Source organism: Piliocolobus tephrosceles, chromosome 15 (assembly GCF_002776525.5).
Source record: "Piliocolobus tephrosceles isolate RC106 chromosome 15, ASM277652v3, whole genome shotgun sequence".
Classification (NCBI taxonomy): Eukaryota; Metazoa; Chordata; class Mammalia; order Primates; family Cercopithecidae; genus Piliocolobus; species Piliocolobus tephrosceles.
Window position 1 is genome coordinate 38600949 of NC_045448.1, and position 23515 is coordinate 38624463.

General features: G+C 35.6%; 1 protein-coding gene across 5 annotated transcripts in view; it reads right to left on the reverse strand.

Annotated features, from left to right (window-relative positions):
- Positions 1-905: 905 nt before the first annotated feature.
- HNRNPLL (heterogeneous nuclear ribonucleoprotein L like) overlaps positions 906-23515 on the reverse strand; it is a 41246-nt gene continuing 18636 nt past the window's right edge. For 4 of the 5 annotated variants that reach the window (XM_023216311.2, XM_023216313.2, XM_023216312.2 and 1 more), the window contains 10 exons: positions 22734-22819; positions 20972-21068; positions 20813-20885; positions 16512-16583; positions 12081-12298; positions 8416-8537; positions 7745-7946; positions 6688-6745; positions 6505-6603; positions 906-1955 (listed from right to left, as the gene is read on the reverse strand). In XM_023216311.2, coding sequence (XP_023072079.1) covers positions 1900-1955; positions 6505-6603; positions 6688-6745; positions 7745-7946; positions 8416-8537; positions 12081-12298; positions 16512-16583; positions 20813-20885; positions 20972-21068; positions 22734-22819 — 1083 coding nt within the window. In that variant the 3' untranslated portion in view covers positions 906-1899. The remainder of the gene's footprint in view (positions 1956-6504; positions 6604-6687; positions 6746-7744; positions 7947-8415; positions 8538-12080; positions 12299-16511; positions 16584-20812; positions 20886-20971; positions 21069-22733; positions 22820-23515) is intronic. The other variant, XM_023216314.2, reaches the window with a different exon arrangement.

A 23515-nucleotide genomic window follows, 5' to 3' on the forward strand; every position in this document is an offset into this window, starting at 1 on the left:
TCAGCAAAGCCCAACTTACCAACTAGTTTACTCCCAAAGAATTCACTTATTTTGGTGGAGAGAGAGCCTTACAGATAAAAATCATTTCTACAAGTCAAAACTACTTAAAATCTAAATGAAATAAGCCCTGCCAATACCTACAGGTTTATTTCTTAAAATCTTAGGCATTAAAAAGTCTGTAATTCTGAGAACCCACATTAATTTTCAGAGGAGGAAAGAAAGTAGACAACTATTACATAAACCAAAATTAAGGCATTTGAATTTTTCAACAGAGGTAGAAACGTATTTATAGGGGAAAAAAAGCTTTGTTTATTGTAAAGTTAGATAAACTTAGGTATTAAATTGGCAACGAGTAAGAAACATACATAGCCCAGTATCGAGCACAGTTGACACAGTTACCCTTGGCGTAACTTACTGGGTTCTGTGATAAGGGTCTAAAATATTTCTAGGTTAAAATTTAATTTTTTCTTTATCTTTAGAGGAAATGCTGGTCCACTGCCATCAAAATGAGAGGAAATGTTAATGTGTGTTTAGTTTCCATCTAAACTTTCTATTAAATAGCTCTAAAATTGTAAACACGTGCCTTATTTATAAAAGGTTATATTAAAATTTAAAAGTCTTTACAAAAGATCTAAATGGAACTTTCATTTACAGATTTGTTTAAAAGTGTCAGGATTACAAAACTGCTATTACCAACTATTGATATCAGTTATTCTAGGTAGATGACACATATTCTCCCTTCTTTTAAAGATGAAAACAAAATGGCCACATCAGTTTTTCTATTGTAAAAAAGCTGTGAACTTGATAACAATCGTGCTATAGTCTCTTAATACCATGTTTGGTCCTTAAATCTTACTTGCCTATGTATAAAATCTATTATTTTAAAAAGAAAAAAAAAACAGATCCAGTGGGAGAAAGAATGTTTAATAAATGGTATTGAGACAAATAGCTATCTGTTTGGAATAAAAATAAAATTAGATCCTTAAATCTTGTACCATATAGAAAAATACATATTACTGATGGATTCAAGAGTAAAAAATAAAAATGTAAATATCCAAAATTCTACAATTTTAGGGGGTACACAGATTCTCTGAAGCCCACCCATAGATCCCAGATTATTATCTATAAGAGGCACTGTTAATTATAACCTCTATTAAAATCTCAATGCCAAATACTAGCTGTATTTAAGATTTAAGTCACATGCAACAAATGAAAATGAACACATTAACTCATTGTTATAAGTTTATAAAATCTCCAAACTGGACTAGAAACAGAGGCATGTCAATACAAATGGACACTGACTTAAAAAAAATACACCAATTTAAATAAGTTTGAATGCATACTGTACAAGTGTATCCATGTCTGTTAGCCTTTCAGAAATATAAAATCAGTTAAATCTGTAGTACTTAAAATTCAACATATGTAATGTTATTCTCAAACTTGATTAAAATAATAAATACAAGTTATGTTTAATATGAGTAACTGCAACATACTTAAACATCTAAACATATAATAGGAATTCTATATTAAAATGCAATACTTTCACCTGCATTAATCTCTTACACAATGAAAAAATACTTGCAGATAATTAGCATTAAGAATGCAAATATATTTTTACTGTGGAAGAAAAATTACAGTAATAAGGTTAGAAATTATATATCTGTATAATCTACAATGAAGCTGTAGATAGTCTACATTATGATATTCTATCTTAAAATGAAAACAATTCAATATTTAAGTTTACAACAAATTTACTCAAGGCAAAATATGTTTATTACAGAACAGGATCTTAAAGTAAGCAAGGCAACATGAGATCAACCATTTTAGATTTTTTTAATGAAGTGTAGCTTTGAAATTGTTAATAAAGGTGAACATAAATTCTAACATGCTCTTCTCTTCTTATAAATGGGATGATGTAGAAAAGCAAAGCTTCAATGTATAGGGATTGGAACCATCTGTAAAAAGTAAAAAACAGAGTTAATATTTCACTTCATCAAACTTTCAAGATCACTTTGAAGTACCAGAGTAAATTATTTCACCTTTTTATACTAAATATAAAGAATATGGTGAATATAAAGCAGGAATATGAAGAAGTAAAACTGACCAGACTTGGTGGCTCACCTGAAGTCAGGAGTTCGAGACTAGCCTGGCTAATAAGGCGAAATCCCTCTCTACTAAAAATACAAAAATTAGCTGGGTGTGGTGGTGTGCGACTGTAGTCCCAGCTACTCTGGAGGCTGAGGCAGAACTGCATGAACCTGGGTTGGGAGGTGGAAGTTGCAGCCAGCCGAGATTGTGCCACTGCACTCCAGTCTGGGCGACAGAGCAGGGTGACAGAGTGAGACTCTGTCTCAAAAAAAAAAAAAAAAAAAAGTAAAATTTCTAAGTAAGGTGAGAAGATTTTTATTCATATTTACTGGAAGGTAAGCTCATGAAGGCAGGGACTTTATTGACTGCTACATTTCTATTGTTCTCAACACTGTCCGGCACTCAATTTTTTTTAGTGAACTGATCATTAAAGAATAAACAATATCGGCCGGGCGTGGTGGCTCACGCCTGGAAGGCCAAGACGGGTGGATCACGAGGTTGGGAAATCAAGATCATCCTGGCTAACATGGTGAAATCCCGTCTCTACAAAAAAATACAAAAAAGTTAGCCGGGCAAGGTGGCGGGCGCCTGTAGTCCCAGCCACTCAGGAGGCTGAGGCAGGAGAATGGTGTGAACCCGAGAGGCGGAGCTTGCAGTGAGCCGATATCAGGCCACTGCACTCCAGCCTGCACTCTAGCCTGAGAGACCCAGCGAGACTCTGTCTCAAAAAAAACAAAACAAAAAAAAGAATACATAGTATCAGGATTAAGCAGCAAAGTTCACATTGCAAAAATATTGCCAGCAGTTAACTCTCTATAAAAGTCAATTCAGGCCCGGCGCAGTGGCTCACGCTTGTAATCCAGGCACTTTGGAAGGCAGAGGTGGGCGGATCACGAGGTCAGCAGATTGAGACCATCCTGGCTAACACGGTGAAACCCTATCTCTACTAAAAATACAAAAAATTAGCCGGTCGTGGTGGCAGGCGCCTGTAGTCCCAGCTACTCGGGAGGCTGAGGCAGAAGAATGGCATGAACCCAGGAGGTGGAGCTTGCAGTGAGTGGAGATCGCCCCACAGCACTCCAGCCTGGGCGACAGAGCGAGACTCTGCCTCAAAAAAAAAAAAAAAAAAAAGTCAATTCAAATTCAAATACAGTTTCGGAAGTAGGACAAAGCTGGAATGTACATGAAAACATCTGTAATCCCAAAAGGTTCCAGGAAATCTAATATTAAATCTCTCTTCATCAGTGGGGCATGTAAGTTTTGAAATTACTGAAAAAAAAAAAAACCTGGGTATACATCACAAAAATATTTCTATTTTGTAAATTTTTCTTTCCTTTAATTTTTCAGACCAGGCAGAAATAGCTCTTCCTCAACTGCATATATAAGAAATCAAAGCAAAGAACCGGTTTTGCTATCTTAATGTATCACAATTTTAGTATTAAAAGCTGTAGTTCATTTAAGAAAAAAAGTTCCTGTAAGGGGAAAAGCATATGCATCAACGAGTGTGTACAAGACACTGTGGAGGATAAAAACATACATAATTGTCCCTATCTCCAAATAGTTTACAATTTATATACTATCTCTTATGTATTTCATATAACTTTAAAGCTTTTTAAAACTTTCTCTCAAAAATTAAGCCTGACTCACTACTTAATAACATTTCCCTTTTTTTTTTTTTAAACTAAAAGTAAAATGAGAAGAAAGTCGACATTGTGGCTTGTGCCTATAATCCCAGCAACTTAGGAGGCTGAGGCCAGAGGATTGCTTGAGGCCAGGAGTTCAAGACCACCAGCCTAGGCAATACAGCAGGACCCCCTCATCTAAAAAATTTTTTTAAATAAACAAATATACATCAATAAGCTGGGCGTGGTGTTGCATGCCTGTAGCCCCAGCTATTTGGGAGGCTGAGGTGGGAGGATCACTTAAGCTCAGAGAAGTTGAGGCTGCAGTGGGCTGTGATTGCACCACTGCATTCCAAGCTAGGAGATGAGCAAGACCCTCTCTCAAAAAAAATAAATAAATAAATAAAGTGTTTCTTACTTAACTTTTTATTAAGGAATTTTCAAACATACACAAAAATATAGATAGGTTTAATGAATCCCCACATACCTATCACCCAGCTTCAGTAATTGTCAATATTTGGCTGTCTTACTTCATCTACCTACCCTTCACACATAGTTTTGAAAACCAGAATATTTCAAAGCAAATTTCAGATGTTATGCCACCCATAAATCATTCAGTGGTTTTTCTTCTCTTTTTTAAACCATCATTCATCACCACAACCAATAATGTTCTCCTATTATTTAAATACCCTTTAGATACAGGATCAAAGTAAATTACACAGCACAAAGTTTCAAAAATTAAACTTGAGTTTTCTCATGCCTGTAATCCCAGCACTTCAGGAGGCCGAAGTGGGCGGATCATGAAGTCCAGGAGTTTGAGACGAGCCTGGCCAACATAGTGAAACCCCATCTCTACCAAAAATACAAAAATTAGTTGGGTGTGGTGGCAGGTGCCTATAATCCCAGCTACTTGGAAAGCTGAGGCAGGAGAATTGCTTGAACCCGGGAGGCGGAGGTTGCAGTGAGCTGAGATTGTGCCACTGCACTACAGTCTGGGGGACAGAGCGAGACTCATCTCAAAAAAAAAAGAGGCCCTTGTTAGTTTTATGGAGACAATAAACAAACAGGGTAACAATTTCACTTGACACAAATTAAAACAACAGAATACCATTTTTAATCTATCATACTGGTAAAAATTGAGTATCTGACAACACTCAGTGTTGCTAAGAGTGCTGAGCAATGAACATTTTCATATACCACAGGTGGTAAGGTAAACTGGTGCAATCTTTATAAAGTACAATCTAGCAACATTTTACCTAACTATAAATCTTCATGTCCTACACTACTGAAAAACTGTCCTAAAAACACACATTAGAAAGTGCAACTATTGATCAGTCGTGGTTGCTCACGTCTGTAATCCTAGCACTCTGGGAGGCTGAGGCAGAGCTCAGGAGTTCAAGATCAGCCCAGGCAACACAGTGAGACCTTGTCTCTATTTAAAAAATAATAATAATAATAATTAAAAAATAAAAAAGTGCAACTATAAGGATGTTTATATTTATATTACAATAACAGAAAAAAACAAACAGGAGCAACCAGAGTGTTCATCAGTGGGGAGATAGGGTAAATAAGACAAAACTGTGATACATCTCAATTATAAATAGCTATCCTGAAAATGCTTTAAAAAAGCAGCTTTGAATGTGGCAATATAGAAATAGCTCCAATATATATTAAGTGAAAACAGCAAGACATAGGAAAGTATGCACAGAAGAATCATTTTGTTTTTCTATTTTATTTTTTTGAGACGGAGTCTTGCTCTGTTGCCCAGGTTGGAGGGCAATGGCGTGATCTCGGCTCCCTGCAACCTCACCTCCTGGGTTCAAGCAATTCTCCTGCCTCAGCCTCCCAAGTAGCTGAAACTACAAGTGTGTGCCACCACGCCGGGTTAATTTTTTTTTTTTTTTTTGTATTTCTAGTAGAGACAGGGTTTCGCCATGTTGGCCAGGCTGGTCTCAAACTCCTGACCTCAGATAATCCACCTGCCTCAGTCTCCCCAAGTGCTGGAATTACAGGTGTGAGCCACAGGGCCCGGCCAAGTTTTAAAAAAATATATAATTATATATACACACTAGGGAAGAAAAAAAGAATGAGACAAAAAGTTCGAGGTTGTAGAAAGCTTTAACTTTTCATTTTGTACCTTTATGTACTGTCTGAATTTTCTAACCATATGCATGTATTGCTTTCCTCTAAAATGATCAACAGGGATTGTGGAAGCTATAGCTTGAAGATGATTCCAACCTCCTGGTACTCCCACCCCGTATAGTGCCCTCCAACACTCACTGTACTATGTTTGGTCTCTGTGACCAAACAAATTGTAACGTTAAGTGATGGTACGCCATCACTTAATGTTAGGTTATAAAAAACATTGTTGATTTATCTCTTGGATCACTCAGAGAGAAGTCAGCTACCACGAAAAGGCCAATGTGGCTTGACTGAGCCTGCACACAACAACATGAGTGCGCCTGGGGGTGGATCTTCTGGCTTCAGTCAAGCCCTGAGATTACTGCAGACTTAGATAACAGTTTGACTGCCAACTTCATGAGAGATCCTAAGCCTGAATCACCCAGCTGAAATGCACCCAAAATACTAACCGTCAGAAACAGTAAGATAAATTGTATGGCAATTTGTTATATAGCAATAGATAACTAATACAGGAATTAATATGCCTTTCGTTTTTGTATTTATCTGTATTTTTTAAGAAGCCTATTAAGTGTTATTTTTATATTACCATGAATGTTTCTGTGAAGGTAACTCCCACTAAATAATTATGACACAAATACAGCATTTTACTTACTCGGGACTCTTATCTGATAGTGATTCAGTGCCGTCAGGGCTTCTACTGCATCAGTTTTGCACTCCCATTCTAATAGCCCAGAAAGTGTTTTGGCTGAAGCTAAAACAAAAAAACACAAACTCAGTTATTATTACTTATCACTAACTTAACCAGAAAACTTTAAAAGAGGGACTGTTCACTTACGTTTTGCATCAAACACTTTATATTTGATGAATGTAAGAACTTCATGGTCATTACACAACTGCCGAAGAAAGTAAAACTTCATTAAAAATATAGCCAAAATATCCCACTTTTTTACAGAAAGTAAACTTTATGGCAGAATTTAAGTTTCAATTCTGGAATGAATGGATTAAATCAAGTATTTTTTTACATACTTTCTCAAGTTGTATGAGAAAATCAATTAAAAACAGTGAAATTCTATAAACTATGTTAAGTAACTTAGTGCCGCACAATAAAATCACAGATTGGTTAACTAAAATACAATATTCTCAGAGTTGACCAGGATGTATCTAGTACTTAAGGTAGGGAGTAGAGTTCCAGAAAATCATTTATCTGAAGCATTTCTTACAATTCTTACTTAGCATTTTCTAAGTTAGGGGAAACAATATGTATAAAATTTTGTTGTGGGTGAGATTTAAAGACATGATATGTCTTTTTTTTTTTTTTTTTTTTTTTTTTGAGACGGAGGAGTCTCGCTCTGTCGCCCAGACTGGAGTGCAGTGGCGCGATCTCGGCTCACTGCAAGCTCCGCCTCCCGGGTTTACGCCATTCTCCTGCCTCAGCCTCCCAAGTAGCTGGGACTACAGGCGCCCGCCATCTCGCCCGGCTAGTTTTTTGTATTTTTTAGTAGAGACGGGGTTTCACCGTGTTAGCCAGGATGGTCTCGATCTCCTGACCTCGTAATCCGCCCATCTCGGCCTCCCAAAGTGCTGGGATTACAGGCTTGAGCCACCGCGCCCGGCCGATATGTCTTTAAATAACTTTCTGAATGCAGGAGTAAGATGACCTCATTCTAATTCCAACTCTCAAAAGGACTGAACCACACATCAACAAAGACCAATGAGGAATGGAGGCCAGAAAAGTACAATGGTCAAAGAATAAACTATCCAGTACCAAGTAAATAAAATACTAGTAATATCGAAAGCAAAAGAATGAGCAAGACGACTTCCAAATGAAGTTAAAACAGATTTTAAAATAGGAAATGGCAACATTCTATACACATTTGTATCTCAGTGCCTACTTTCGTGAAGGTCTCCTCTGTGACACACAATGGAACATTATAATAATGCAAAACACAGGAGGGTGGCTGGATTATATTCTTAGATGCTTGGCCAGCACTTGTAAAGCGATTATTTTTGCTCATTGCAAAATCTTTGTAGCTACTCGTACCATCCTCCAGCTCAAATATTTGACTTGGAACAACTGAATGTTGTTTAGACACGCTAAAGATTGGAAAGAAAAGACATACAAAAGTACATTGTTAGATAAAAAGCAGCAAGTAGTCTCAGAATGCTGATATATTTTGCTTGCATAAATCTTAACCAAAAAAGGCATACATAGAGCTATTTAAATAGAGGATTTAGTTTGGGTTATAATCAATCACTCTTGTAGTTTAGACATCAATTAGAAAGAAAATCTATTAAATATATTCTCATATTAGAAAACTTTAACATAAAAACTTGCCCATTTTAACATGTTTTATCATCATAAAACTAAAAAACAGGTATAGCTAAGCAAAATCTGAGTGATACGACCCTAATCCTTATCTAAAATAACAATACTACAGCTGTTGTTTCAGATGTGCCCTCAGTTACATTAAAATATTCTCAAGTTGACATTAATGTCTCTAATAAAAAAGGATAAAGATTTTAAAATATTTTTAAAAATTTATCATTTAAGATAGATAATTACCAAACATTAAGTCTTTTCCCAAATAATTTGACATTATTAAGGTGTGTGACAGCTCTTTCTACAGCATACTCATCACCCATTTCTACCAGTGCTGTACCAGGAATGGTCTTCATAAATTTTACCTGTAAACACAAAATCCCAAAAAGGTGACCATTTAATTCCCTTTTACAGTAGCAGAATTTTTTAAAGACAGTATGACCTAAGTGGTTAAACTAAAATACAGAAGATCATCTGGATTTTAACTATATTCTGCCATGTTATGAGATACCCTTAACTCTTATCAAAATTTAGTAGTTAAAAAGGAACACTATACTTCTATTGTATAGCCCACTGAAGAACAGCACAGGCTTACCCTAACTCTGTTATGTATTAATTATGTGATTTGAGGGCAATATACTTAACTTCTCTGAGCCATGGATTGTTGTTGAAAATGCAGATAATACCATCTGGCAGGACTCATTAATATTTATTCTTTCAACAAATATTTATTAAGTGTCTAATATGTTTTGATAAGCACTGTGGTAGGTACTGGGGATTTAATGGTGAATGTTAACAGACATTATCTTCCTGAACCTTATATTCTAGTAATTAAGTCAGAAATGTAAAAGTAAACAAATAGTATTTACAAACTATGTAGAATTCTATTAATGCAACAAACAAGATGCTATAAAAGAAATAATACAAAATAGCCTTGAGATAGCATGGTCACAGGCAGGCCTGTGCAACGTAGGGGAATACATGTTATTTCAGGACAGTTTGGGCAGAGGCCATACTTACCCTCTTGTACTATTTCCAGTTTTAGAATATAATGCTGTAAGGGTTAGAAGGTATAAAGTATGATATCATTCAGCATAGTGCTTAGTCTTGGGAAGTCCCTAAGTAGCTATTAAGTACAGTAGTTCCCCCTTATCTTTGAGGGATACATTCCAAGAACCCCAATGGATGCCTAAAACTGCAGACAATGCCTGGTGCAGTGGCTCACACCTGTAATCCCAGCACTTTGAGAGGCCAAGGCGGGATGCTTGTTTGAGCCTAGGAGCTTGAGACTAGCCTGGGCAACATAGTTGAGACCCCATCTCTACAAAAAAAAAAAATGCAAACACCAGCTGGGCATGGTGGCATGCACCTGTAGTCCCAGCTACTCAGGAGGCTGAGGCAGGATTGCTTGTGCCCAAGAGCTACAGGCTGTAGTAACCTATGACTGTGCCACTGCACTCCAGCCGGGGCGATAGAACAAGACCTTGTCTCAAAAGCAAACACACAAAAAAACTGCAGGGAAAGGGAAGGGAGGGGGAGGAGGAGTGGGGAGTAGGGAGTGGGGAGGGGAGGAGAGGGGAGTGGGGTGACAGAGCGAGACTCCATCTGGAAAAGAAAAAAGAGAAGGGGAAGGGAGGGGGGGGGGGGGGGGGGGGGGGGGGAGGAGGGAAGGGGTGAGGGGGTGACAGAATGAGACGCTGTCTCGAAAAGAAAAAAGAGAAAAAATAAAAGAGAAAAAGGAGGGAGGAAGGAAGGAAGGGAGGAAAGGAAAGGAGAGGAGAGGAGAGGGGAGGAGAGGGGAGGAGAGGGGAGGGGAGGGGAGGGGAGGGGAGAGGAAAGGGAGACAGAGGTTAAGCATAGTATATACTATATATAAGCATAGCATATATATACTACACTTTTTCCTGTACATACATACCTATGATAGTTTAATTTATAAATTAGGCACCGTAATAGACCAACAAAATAAGAAAATAGAAAAATTATAAATGATCTACTATAATAAAAATTATGTGAACATGCTCTCTCACAGAATCTTATTTTACTGTAGTCACCTATTATTGGAGCAGTTAACAGTGAGTAACTGAAATCAAAACTGTGGATAAGGGAGGCCTCCTGTATCAATGGCATAGATGACACCTTGAATGTATTTCCTTCTTATCTATTGACCTCTGAAGAATACTGAGAATGTATTTATACAACAAATGCAACATGGCATCTATTTCCATCACTTTAACTACCCACTTTAATAGGATATACTACACCTGTACTTGAACAAAACTCAGTTGTAACAGGATTTTTCAGCTTTATTTGAAATCTCTTGTCTTCTCATGGGCAAAATTCTCTCCCTTGATTTAATCCAATGACTATCTACAAATCTAATAGTGACTAAATATACACATTAAATATGTGGTTCTTGTATTGGTAAATCTTCAAAAGAAAGAAAAAATTAACTATATATGGATCTTTAAAGGATTATGATAGTTTGAGTTCAATGTACCATAGCCTGTCATTTCAAATGTTTTAAAAACTTGGGAGATGTAGAGTAAAAGAGACTAGAATTAGTCAAATAACATACAGAAAATCTAAGTTTCATTAGAAAAAGTAATTTGAGTTTCTAAATCATATGAGACAGTTTATAACACAAAAGACAAAGATCTACTAAAGATGTTGATTAAATTGCCTGATTCTGATTGTCTGCATATGTGAAAAGCACAAAAAGAAAATATAAAGAAAGTTAAAATATACATTAAAGCCCATTTAATTATCAAACATGCAGTTCCCTCCACTTGACTTAACATTTGGGTCTAAGATAAAGCGTCTGTGTGAAAATAATACTTCTCCCAATGCTACTAAACCTATCCCATGTATTCTTGGCCAGTTACACAAGCGTAAGTACCCCATATGTTATCCCCCAAACCAAATGTGGTTTTCTTTTTTTTTTTCTACTGTGATCAAATGGTTGACAAAATCCTTGTTTCAGAATTTTGAAGAGTTGCTTCCTTTGATCAAGGAGGCTTTAGAATTAATGAACTAAGAACTAAATGTAGCAACTTTCCAAGCCATGTTCCCCTCCCACACAGTGACTCACATGCTGCAAGTACTTATTGTTGCAAAGAACACTAAAATCACTTAAAACAGGAAAAAAACACATTACTACACTACTAAAACCCAAATTAGCAAGTGTATCAAACAACTGGTAACTTAAGACTACCATTCATTTTCCTAGTTAAATTTTCCATGATTCTTTCAAAAACTATTTATCTCACATTTGTGAGAGATCAATAAATAAAATGTCGCAGATCTGGGGAAAACACAGTTATTTGATAATAAAGTTACAATTATTAAAGACCTCCAAAATATGTAAATTGCTAGACAGAAAGTTTTGGACACATTCTATCAAAGTGGGTCAGTATCAAATATTGATTGAGCTAAATGCACATGGTTCCTCTGAAGATAACAGAACCCTGGCATTTAGGAGGCAAGTGCATAAATTCTAGAACTCTTCTGACATTCACAACTTCTGGCTAGGCTCTTAAGCTTGTTTTTATATATATCCTCCATGAAAGTAACTGTTCTTTCAACATGTTAAATGCTAGAATCTCTCTGAAATGAGATCACAAAAATATAGACTTCATGCCTCTCATACTCTAGTGGTTGATTACTACTGCTTTAGACTTTTTATATTGGTTATTTAAAAAATATTTGTAATATCAACAACCTATACTTATTACTTACCAACAAAAAACATTTTCCAGAGTTCCTATATAATGGATTTTTAGCTTATGTGGGTCATTACTGAAAGAACTTGGATATTCCTGATACAAGGAGAAGACAGGTATTTGCAGCCTTTTCAGAATTACTACTGAATATCCTAGCAAAAGAAACTAATATAAAGAGAAACTTACCTTCTCAATATTTCCATATAAGCAGAATAGGTTGAAGACTCTTGAACAATTCATTTTTAGTTGATGTAATCCACTAACCATTACAACTGAACCAGAGGGATTTCCTCCATGCATGTAAGAGGAAGAAGCCTGCGGTAGTGGATAAGCAACAAGCTCAGGTGTATCTCGAGAGCCCATTCTGTAACGACTTGGCAAAGGCAATAATGGACCATGGGATCCTATAAAAATGATCAAAATAAACAAATTAACTAACATATACATATAGTTCTGTTTATAAATACTTTAGGAGATATACTGCACCACACAAAACATAAATTCTTAATCTTAGCTAGTTTGATGTACAAAGAAAATTTAAATGTATGGATATTTCAGTATAACCCAAGGAAAATTAATAAAATTTGTATTCTTTTGCACCAGATACAATATATATTGACCTATACCTGCATACACCAGGCTATGAGTTTATATTTTTAAAAAATGATAGTTTAACAAAAAAGGCAGTGGGGTGGGGGTTAAGAAAATGAATGTAAAATTTGGGGCCACTGTATATAAATTATACCTCAAATTTAAAAAATATCACACACCAGGTTCTATTGTGGGGAGGGGGGGCAGGGATAGCATTAAGAGATATAGCTAATGTAAATGACGAGTTAATGGGTACAGCACACTAGCATGGCACATGTATACATATGTAACAAACCTGCACATTGTGCACATGTACCCTAGAACTTAAAGTATAATAAAATAAATAAATAAAAAATAAACCTCCTGCCAATGTCTTTTGGAGGAGTAATAATATTACATGTACAGTGAAATCTAGGAAGCTATCTCTATACAGATATAATAAAAAGAACCTCTTTAGTCCCACTGAAAAGTTGTTTCCTTGAATATATTTTACTGTGTACTTTCAGGTTGGTATCATATTCCCCTAATTCTAATTTAGGAAACTAAAACCCTATATTTAGTTAATAACTCAACTACACACAGGTGTCTTATTACTCTACAACTTCCATTTTTTGAAACAATATCAAAAACCCAGAAGGAAATAATGCCTGAGTATCTAAAACTATTTCAGCAGAAACACACACACAAATCTGTGTTTCTCACATTGAGAATCCTCATTAAGAATCAACTTGCTAACTTTAGAGTAGCTTTACACAACTTTATCTGTTTTTCCCATCCACAATAAAAGTAACAAAAAATAAAGCAAGAGTGTAGAATGAAAAGAAATGACGGTGGAGGAACTGACACTCAAAGTAGGCATAGGGCACATTTTACAGCAATAAGAAGACAGAGAAACTCAAAAGCAGCAATTAAGAAGGAGACATGCAGCTCAGAAACAGAAACCCTACACATCTTAGGTGCTCCTAAGTTAATTATAACAGAAGCATCGTCTGGGGTACATGTAAAGGTCCCCCGATGTGCAAAACCAATCCAAAAATCCAAGTCCTTTCTCCATTTCTCAAGAACGAAAGAGTAAGCAATGCCACCGAGTTGCACTTTTTGTAAATAAGACTAAGGGACAGCTGTCGTCTATCTACTAAGTGAGTTACTAAGAACTACTAGATTTTGGTATTCATAACATACTATTAGAGCTTATGGTGGACTCCAATTTTCGGTATTCTAATAACAGCTGCCATTCATAACAACACAGTAACACTACCACCAAACACACGCAAACACGGTGTGAATTTCGGCAGTTTTAGGGAGGAATACTTTATCAATGTATCATCATCAGTGTCTCCTTAAATTGGTCATGGATTTCAACTACTCCTTTTATTGGCAATTGGTAGTTTAACAATACAATCCAAATAAGCGACTGTTTAGTAATTACATATTTTAGCCTCTTAAACTGTTATACACACACCAAGATTCAAATATCAATTATTCTTATTCCTATTGCAAAAGTACATATACATAATACACTGCCTCCCCACCACCTACCATTTGCTTGTACAGTAATGACACTTCACCATCATCACACTGAATTTTCTTTTTCATGGAAGTAAAAAGACACATGGTAGATAGGCAGTGGAAACTTTTACTCTATGTATAGTGGCTAAGGTCCAAACCTCTGAGATCTACAGCCCTACATAACAACCAAAATCAGTCCAAAAGAATAACTGATGTTTACAATTATGACTTTGAACCATCATTATTAAATTACCTTATCTATACTACTTAAATTATTACCTATATTGTTTAAGATAAGAAAAATCAGAAGTCTTTTAAAAGTTTTCTATACTAAATTGATAATAGAAAGTCAGGGTGTTCAAAAAACTAATGCTTCAAATATTTAAAAAACTGATGTGGAAAAATAAATGGTATATTAACATCTTGAAGACATTCTTCATCTTTTAAGCTTTAAAATCTTTGGTCTACAAACTATATCCAAAGATGCTACAAATTAATATACAAACTCTTCTTGAGCTTATAGCAAATAAATCTATATATCAATTTCTGCCACGGTTCAACTAAGAAAGCTTCTACCAGCTCAAATCATTAAGTCTGGGCTTCCCAAATTAAAAGATGTAAAGAATTGTGATGATTCACATAGATTTCATACTGCTGTAATAAACCAATGAATAAACTTACTCTGATGGAATCTATGGGTCCTGAACCATAATTAACTCTATTCCCTTATAGGTCATCATATAGGAAAAGGAAAGGTCATCTATAAGGTGATTCCAAAATGCAAGTAAACCTGTTTTGCTGAACTGCTGATCTGAAGGGATATATTTGTGATTTGCAATATTTGTAAAAAGGCTCAATATCACTAGCACACATCTCCATCTTTGCTTTTTCCCCTATTACTCATCTTACTTCACTTCTCTGCCTCTTTATTCACTCTCTTTCCTCCTATACCCCATTTTGCTTACTTCCCTAGAAAAGTAGAACAAATTAACCTCAGAGTTAAATATCTTAATGGAGACAGGTCAGAATGGATACCCTCCCTAACACAATCCCACAACTCTCAAAAAATTTCATAATAGGCTTTTTAAAAATAAAAAATTTTTGCAGGGTATATAACATACTTTGTTTATACTATTTTTCGGTAAAAATTTTATAAAGGAAGGCAGACTTATACTAAGAAAAAATCTGTTTCCACACTACTACAGTAGAGTTCCTTGTCCTGCATTTATTCTTTCACAGATGTTTCTAATCCCCTTTGGCAAAATATTTAACCAGGTTTTAGCCTTCAGCTGACTGCCATGACTCTACAACTATACTACAAACTTGTAATGGCAAATTTTTTGTAACCCTCCATTATCAAAGTGCAAAAGACACCCAATGTTTCTTTATTGCAGGATCAAAACTACCCATACAACCATGTTTAATATTTACTCTGTTACAGGAATAACTAAGAAAAATAATCAAGGTACACATTCACTAAACCAACTGTAGTAAGATTTTCATTCTATACCACACTTACTGTTTTGACAAAACAGAGATGGTTTCAATCTTTTCTGCCGTATAGACTATGGAACCTTGAAGACAGACAGACAGACAGACACACATACACACACACACACACACTCTCTCTCCTAGAGTTCAAAAGAAAAACACTAGAAAATAAGCTAAAACTCACAGCTAAGAATGGTCATTAAAGTAAATATGTAGGCAATTTGAACCATTTAGGACAACAGGCAATACCAGGTGCTTTTCAGTGACCAAGACTACAACATAGCAATTTCTATTTTCTGCCACTTTTAATAGTATTGTGCTTCAACTTTAAAGCACAGAATAGGCAGAGTCAATAACTACCACTAAAAACTAAAGAATACTTTAAAATCATTTACAGCTAGTTAAAAGATCTACTTATAAGAACAATAGTTTGATACCTAATGTTACCTAACTTTTTCCTGGGGCAGATTATTATTCTAGGTTCCATAACCTTGTCAACGTAGCAAACAGTAAAAGCTGAGAAGTTTTAAAAGGGGAATAAATATGAACAAATTTAACTGAAGCCAAAATACCAGCTATAGAACTAAAAGGTGAGTCTAACCAAAAGCATGTTTCCTTTTTGACAAATACCCTATTCTTTCTGCCTTTATTACTCAAAATTCCTCTTTGTTCCTAATTGCTGCAATGAAAGAAAATACACTTACTGAACAATAATTCTTCTTTCTGGTCCTCTTACAAGCCAGAACCCATTAAAAATCGAAACCAAACCAAAATATAATGGCAAAAGAGTATTCAGTCCCCAACTAGTAGCTCTCACTTATCTCAATCATTTTTTTTTATAATCAATATCCTAAGAAAACAAATTCTGGACAAGTCCTGGGAGTACATTATAAGGGACTGATCCCATATAAACCGAGGCAGATGCGCAGGAAAAATACAGAGACAAGAAACGTGCCATACTTCATCAGAAATGCAGCAAGTCAAACAGTTCATCTATACTACCTTCTTTCTGCCTTGACAACTTACCATAGCCATCATGTCTAAACGAAGAAGGGTGTTCTCCCAAAATGGCTTGTCTCTGGCGACCCTTTCCTCTATCTGACACAAAAGTAGAAACATGATTTTAACAATTTTGACCCAAGTACTTAACAGAGTTCTCAGATGGGAAACACCCATTCAAAACATCCAATACAACAATTCATAAAAGAAATATGATTCCTGGTTAACTTTAAACATCCATTCATATCCAATTTAAATACAACACCAAGAGTGTAAAAAATTAATTCTATCTAACAAATTCCACTTAACTTGAATATATCTTTTTGGCAAATGCCAAATACAATCACACTTTCAAATTTAAGGAAGAATGGATACTTTTCAGAAAGTGAATGTACACAATGCTAGAGGTTTGACACTGTACAGAAGTTTTTACCAATACATGTCTTTAAAACAAGCTTTAAGTGCAGTACTTTTGAAAGACAGTACCTGAATCATACTATTAGCTTCAACAGCAACACATTTTCAAAGTGGGCTTCTTTCAAGAAGTTTCAGCATAAGCCAACAACAACCTGTATTACATGGTTTCACAATCAGTAAACACAGAGTATTTTACATGTATATGCACATATTTACAAACACCTGACTTGAGAGCTGAAAATGTTCACATCACTGGCTCATATTATATCATGAATAGGTCATTGTCTATTGACCTTAACACCAGGTAGGACTATGAGCAACCCCCAAACTTTAAAGATGCCATGATAAAGCTAACCAAGGGGGCTACATTATTGGATGAGAATACTACAATACTCTAAAGGATAATTTTTATTCTAGCTACATTTTCAGAAAAAGCATGCCAATTTTCCCAAATCTAATTAGAGACATCAACAAAAAAATTACTTACAAGTTTCTAAAATAGCACCTCCCATGTTGGTTAGTAAATTTTAAAAATCATTGTACAATACTTTTAGAACGTTTGCTGATGAAATTACAGTGCCCAATAAGATTTTTAAAAAAATGAATCTGAAGACTCTGGTCATTCTAATCCTTGAAAATTCAGAGGCTTTACCTATATCCTTAGTCACTTAAACAAATGAGGTTTATGGGAGATGAGAAATACTTTGTCACTTCAGTCTAGAGAAGTTGAGTTTTAATCACGTATTCCAAGTTATTGTAGCATTGAAATGGACTGACACCATCTAGTTTAACTTTTATTCAATGTAAAAATTCTTTTTACATCATCACTGTCAGTTGAGACCATTTAGCTTCTGCTTACCCAAAACCAATAAGATGATTTCCAGATAGCCCTAAATTGTGAGAAAATTAATTTTTATATTGTATAGAAATTGATCCTCTACCCATAATCTACCCCATTTGGGGCCTTACAGACTTAGTCATTGTCCAAAACTTCTTCTAAATGCTCGAGAAGTTATTATGACTGTCCCCCCGACCCCATTTCCCCAAAGTCATTTCTTCTTCAACCTTAACATTCACAGTTCCTTCTACTACATGGCTTCTAACATCTCTCATCATGCAAGTCTCACTCCTTTTGAGCCAATCTAACCTACTAATCCATTCTGTTAATGTTCCTCTGCTTAAGCATTTGCCATCAAACACTAAATACAATTCCTTATCTTACCTAGGAATCTTAAAACCACAACCATAATGTCTTCATGACTCAGTTTTACTGATACAGTTAACAGTGTGCTATAAAGGAAAGAGAACTGAGTAAGGAATCAGATGATTCCAATTTAAACCCCTAGTTTGCTGTATAGTCACAGAAACAATTTTCATTCATAAATGAAGGAGTTAGATTATCTTCCAAGGTATCTTTCAGCCAAACATTCTCATTAGTAATTCACTTCATTTGAAGTATTCACTACCTAATAGGTCACGTAAAACAGAAGTGAGCAGAAAGCTGAACACTAAATATAACAATTTCTTAAACAGTGGTAAGCTTTCCTAGAGTCAACTGATCTGATGGAAGCTGTGGACCTTCTCCCCAAAAAGATGCACCTATCTACAGGTTTTAAGATTTCTGGAGGGGTTCCCTGGCATCCTGGTTAGGGATTCTTTACACTAAAACGTAACTCAAGCTGAAAAGGGCTTTGAAAAAAGTGAAGTTATGTTTTTAAAAGAGCTATTTTTTTTTTTTTTTTTTTTTTTTGGTAAAAAAAAGTTTATGAAGGTCTTTATTTGGGGATAGCAACCTAACAGTTCCAATAGCTATCAACTTGAGAGTAAGCTAAGAGCTCTACAGAAACAAAAACATAAACTGTTATGGTCTTGCAAGACAAATATCTGTAAGGAATTAGAAAACAAAAAAATTTCCTTGAAAGCATAAACTAAAACTCTTTTACTTGCTTTAATTATAATTCACTATTCACTGATCTACCTTACACATTTCCAAACTTATCTGACCAACCAGAATTACATGAAGAACTAACCTCAGCTGGCTTTGTGTAAACTTCAGACCTTTCAAAAGAATAAATGTAAACACTATTAAAATAAGCTTATCTATACTTGTTTAAAGAGACCCTGAGAAAACCGCAACCAAAACTATTTCAAATGAGATTTTTTTTAAAAAACCAAAACCGAGTAGTCAAAACCTGTGAATTGACAGAAGTGAGAGATTTCTCATCAACCACTTGTCCTGTTGTTTGAGTGCTAAGGATTTGCTTTCTAATACTGACATCAACTGCACCAACCCTAGCTAGGCCAAGCAGATTTCCCTAAGTAGTGAAAAACATGGGGTCTAGCCAAAGCTGCATTACAAAACAAATCTATTTGCAATTTCATGCATGAGGCAAGATCATTTCCTGGGAATTGAGAGTTAAAGGAGCCAATCATGTAAAAGTCCTAAATATGCAAACATGCAAAAGATCAATCATCACATTGTCTTTTTCTTTTTGCTAGAGTACATGCACTATAGAGCACCCACTGCCCAAGATATTTTGTATGCCATAAAATTTTTTTCTAGTCACTGACTTTTACAGACATACTTATCTTGAGTTTTTCCAACCTGTGGTTCAAACACTGATATTGTAGTTAAGATGTAGCCAATACTGCAGCCCCCTTGTTTTTACAAGATCCACATTTTAATTTGTATATTCCAGAATTGCTACACAGTTAGTTGAACAATTTTATCAAATTTATGCTCATGAAATCTAGCACTTATAGGTGAAGATGCATCTCAAATGAAATACTCTTATTTTCAGATTTATCAAGTTTAAATATATTCTACCTTGAACAGACATGTTACTTTCACCTACATTTGAAATGTCAAAATTTCTAGTTACACAAATTGACATAGTGATAACCTTAAATTGTTACAAAAAGTGACAACTTATAAACAGCCACTTTACAAAAATCAAACCACACAGAACATCTTTCACATATAATGCACCTTTTCATTATGTTAGAATTTCTGTTCAGTGTCCACAATTGAGAAAAAAACAAAAAATTTAAAAAGTAAACAAGTGCAGCAATTGTGCACCTTTCTAATCCTTTTATTTTTACTATCTGTGTGGATTGGTTGAGCGTTACCATTCCCAAGACCTGTTAATAAACTGGTCCTCATTATTTGCCAATTAACAATTTGAATCTAAGCTGCAAACAGTTACAGTAATGGGCATTAAGATTTACAACATTGCAGATGAAGTCTAGTTTCCGTTAGTGGAAAGTCTTAATTTCTACAACTGAAACCTTAAGGGAAATCAGACCAATATATACATACAACTTGAATAAATGGGCACAGTCTATCATGGTGTTCATCCCATGCAATTCTGAAGTACTGTTAAGTGTCCTCCTTTAAAAACTTGGGGTGATGGTGCATGCAGTATGCAGTCAAGGTGAATTGCGAGTCTGAGTTTTTCAGAGGGCTTTTTGCTGATGCCGATGTTGTGCATGATGAAGTGTAGAGTCAGCCTGCTGGAGTCCTCTATCCTTCTTAATGCCTCGTCCAGCTTGGGGGAAAGTCCTTTCCATAGAGAAGCAGTGTGCAAGTTTGCAGTTTGTAAGGAATATTCTGAATCAGTTTCCTCTCCTCCAAAGAGAGAGAGCTGCTTGGAGAAATGCAAGTCCTTGAACTGCGGGCGTGCCTGAATGTGTGGGCTCCTTGTTGAACTAAATATAAATAGCTCAGTACATACCAGTAGGGGGCACTAATGTTCAAGGTTATTTTCCAGCATTACATGGCCTTTTGCAACAAAAGCATTCATCAACAAGGTTTTCATTTGAACTAGCTCATCTCAGGAAAAAAAGAATCTAACTGCATGTAAATATTTGTCAGCAGATTAAGTACATTCTAAAATGCATGAAATACCTACCTCGTCTTCCCAAATATGGTTTAGTGTAGTCCCAACTGTCATTGTCATTCCTAATAACATTTAGACGAGTTGGCTGTTAAGATTGAAAATAATGTAAGTTCAAACTGTATATCCAAAGCATAAATATTTCTTTGGTAGGGTGTTGAAAAAAATATTTACCCGTGCATATTCAATTTTTAGTGTGCAACATCCGGCATATATATCAGCTCCATTGAGTGCTGCTTTAGCTTTCTGGGCACAAAGGACTGATTCAAACATAAGCTCTATTAAGGAAATTTGGTTTAAGGTATCTGATACTTAAATGATTATTCACTCCCAAAGGACAGGATTGAAAATAATCAGAAGTAGCTCTTTTATTTCTGGAAATGTTTTACCTATTTCAGGATGAATTTTAACAGAACTGTTTTGTTTTGTTTTTGAGACGGAGTCTTGCTCTGTCGCCAGGCTGGAATGCAGTGGCGCAATCTGGGCTCACTGCAACCTCCATCTCCCAGGTTCAAGCAATTCTCCTGCCTCAGCCTCCCGAGTAGCTGGGACTACAGGTGTGCGCCACCACACCCTGCTGATTTTTTAATTTTTTTTAGCAGAGACAGGGTTTCACCATGTTGGCCAGGATGGTCTCGATCTCTTGACTTCGTGATCCGCCCACCTTGGCCTCTCAAAGTGCTGGGATCACAGACGTGAGCCACTGCGCCTGGCCAGGAGAATTTATTTTTAAGATCAAGGGTGGCTGGGCACAGTGGCTCACACCTATAATCCCAGCACTATGGGAGGCTGAGGCAGCTCAGGAGTTCGAGATCAGCCTGGCCAACACGGTGAAGCCCCGTCTCTACTAAAAATACAAAAATTAGCCGGGTGGCGGGTGCCTGTCATTCCAGCTACTCGGGAGGCTGAGACAGGAGAATCACTTGACCACCCTGGGCAACAAAAAGCGAAACTCTGTCTTAAAAAAAAAATAATCAAGGGTACCAAAGAAAACAATACAACCAAACTATCTACCTTAATTCTTTTAGGTCATCATTAGTACTCTATAAATTGGAAAGCAGAGGAGATAATGGAGCATGGTTCCATTCCCTAGCAAAGGACAACTTGCAACCTTGAAACAGAAAAGATTTTACTCTTTAAGAAGAACATTACTAAGAGCCAAAATAATACAAAACAAAATACATGATTTTTATATATTTCTGAGAAGGCAGAGTTTTATAATACTTTATCTAAAATTTTATCAGTGTTTTAAAAAAATTACTTAAGCCCATAATTTTAAAAAAATAAAATCACAAAGGTATATAAGGTAAAAAAACAAAAAAACAAAAGTGCCTTGCCAGAAGTAAGCACTATTAAAGAGTCTGCTGTATATCCCTACCTTTTTCTATGCATACACATGCACACGTAGGTTGGGGTTTTCTCTTTATTATTATTTTTCAAGATGGGTCCAGCTTGGGGGAAAGAGTATTATCTATACTATTTTGTAAAACTTGCTCTTTTTACTCAACGTATGACAAATTTAACATAAAGAAGTTCTTACATAAACCATTACCATTTTAAAGGTTCAATAAAAAAAGGTAAAATTTTACTGACTCTAAAGTTTTGGTACTTCCAAACTATTTTAAAGAGGGAGTCAGAAAAGTTCACTTGGGATAAATTCCAAAATAGTACAAGTGTACATATCTTCAAATAGTGTTATTTAACAGCTTAAAGAGGAAGCACTAGATTGCTTTCTGGTAGCAAGTCATTCTTATAAATAGTAAAATTCCCTATGAGTACTGCAGTTTCATTTTTTAAATCTAAGTCACGTAGATTTTTGTGAGAGGAGAAAGTAAACTTTCTTTCTTTCTAGAAAGAAAGTCTAGAAATGCTTAAGCCAGAAAAAATAAGATCCACATGAATTACACATCAATAAAAATTTACAAATAAAGGATATTCAACCATTGCTTGTATCCCATTTCTTTTGAATATAACAATACGCTGCACTTTGCCAACAGGGTTGCAGACAGTATATAAAACATCCTATGAAGGAAAAGAACAAGATTTCTTCACACTTTACATTTGGAAAAACATTAATGCTATACTTCGTTTTACCTAAAAACCATCAACTGTCAAGATGTCATTTCTACTGATTATTAATAAAATTAGATTTTTAAATTATTACTTTTTTTTTGAGACAGGGTCTCACACTGTTGCCCAGGCTAGAGCGCAGTGGCATGATCACAGTTCCCTACAGCCCTGACTTCCCAGGCTGAAACGATCCTCCCACCTCAGCGTCCCGAGTAGCTTGAGACTTTAAGGCATGCAACACCACACAAGGTTAATTTTTCATTTTTTGTAGAGACAGAGTCTCACTATGTTGCCCAGGCTGCCTCAAACTCCTGAGCTCAAGGAATCCTACTACCTCAGTCTCCCAAAATACTAGGATTACAGGCATGAACCACCATACTGGCCTAAAATTATTACACTTTAATAAATCTTAAGTTTTATTTCTTCACCTACACAATACACCCACATTAAAGAAGTTCCAATGGAACATTTGGAAAGCACTGTCACCTATTTCATCTCCTAAATGAATCCTCAATTGTTATTTTCTTAATAGGTGACTAAAATAACTTCTGATGATATAAAATAAACCGAAACTATAATCAATGAGTATTTTTTCCAAATGTGACTCTGAAATGTTTAATATTATAATCACTTGCATTATAGTAATAA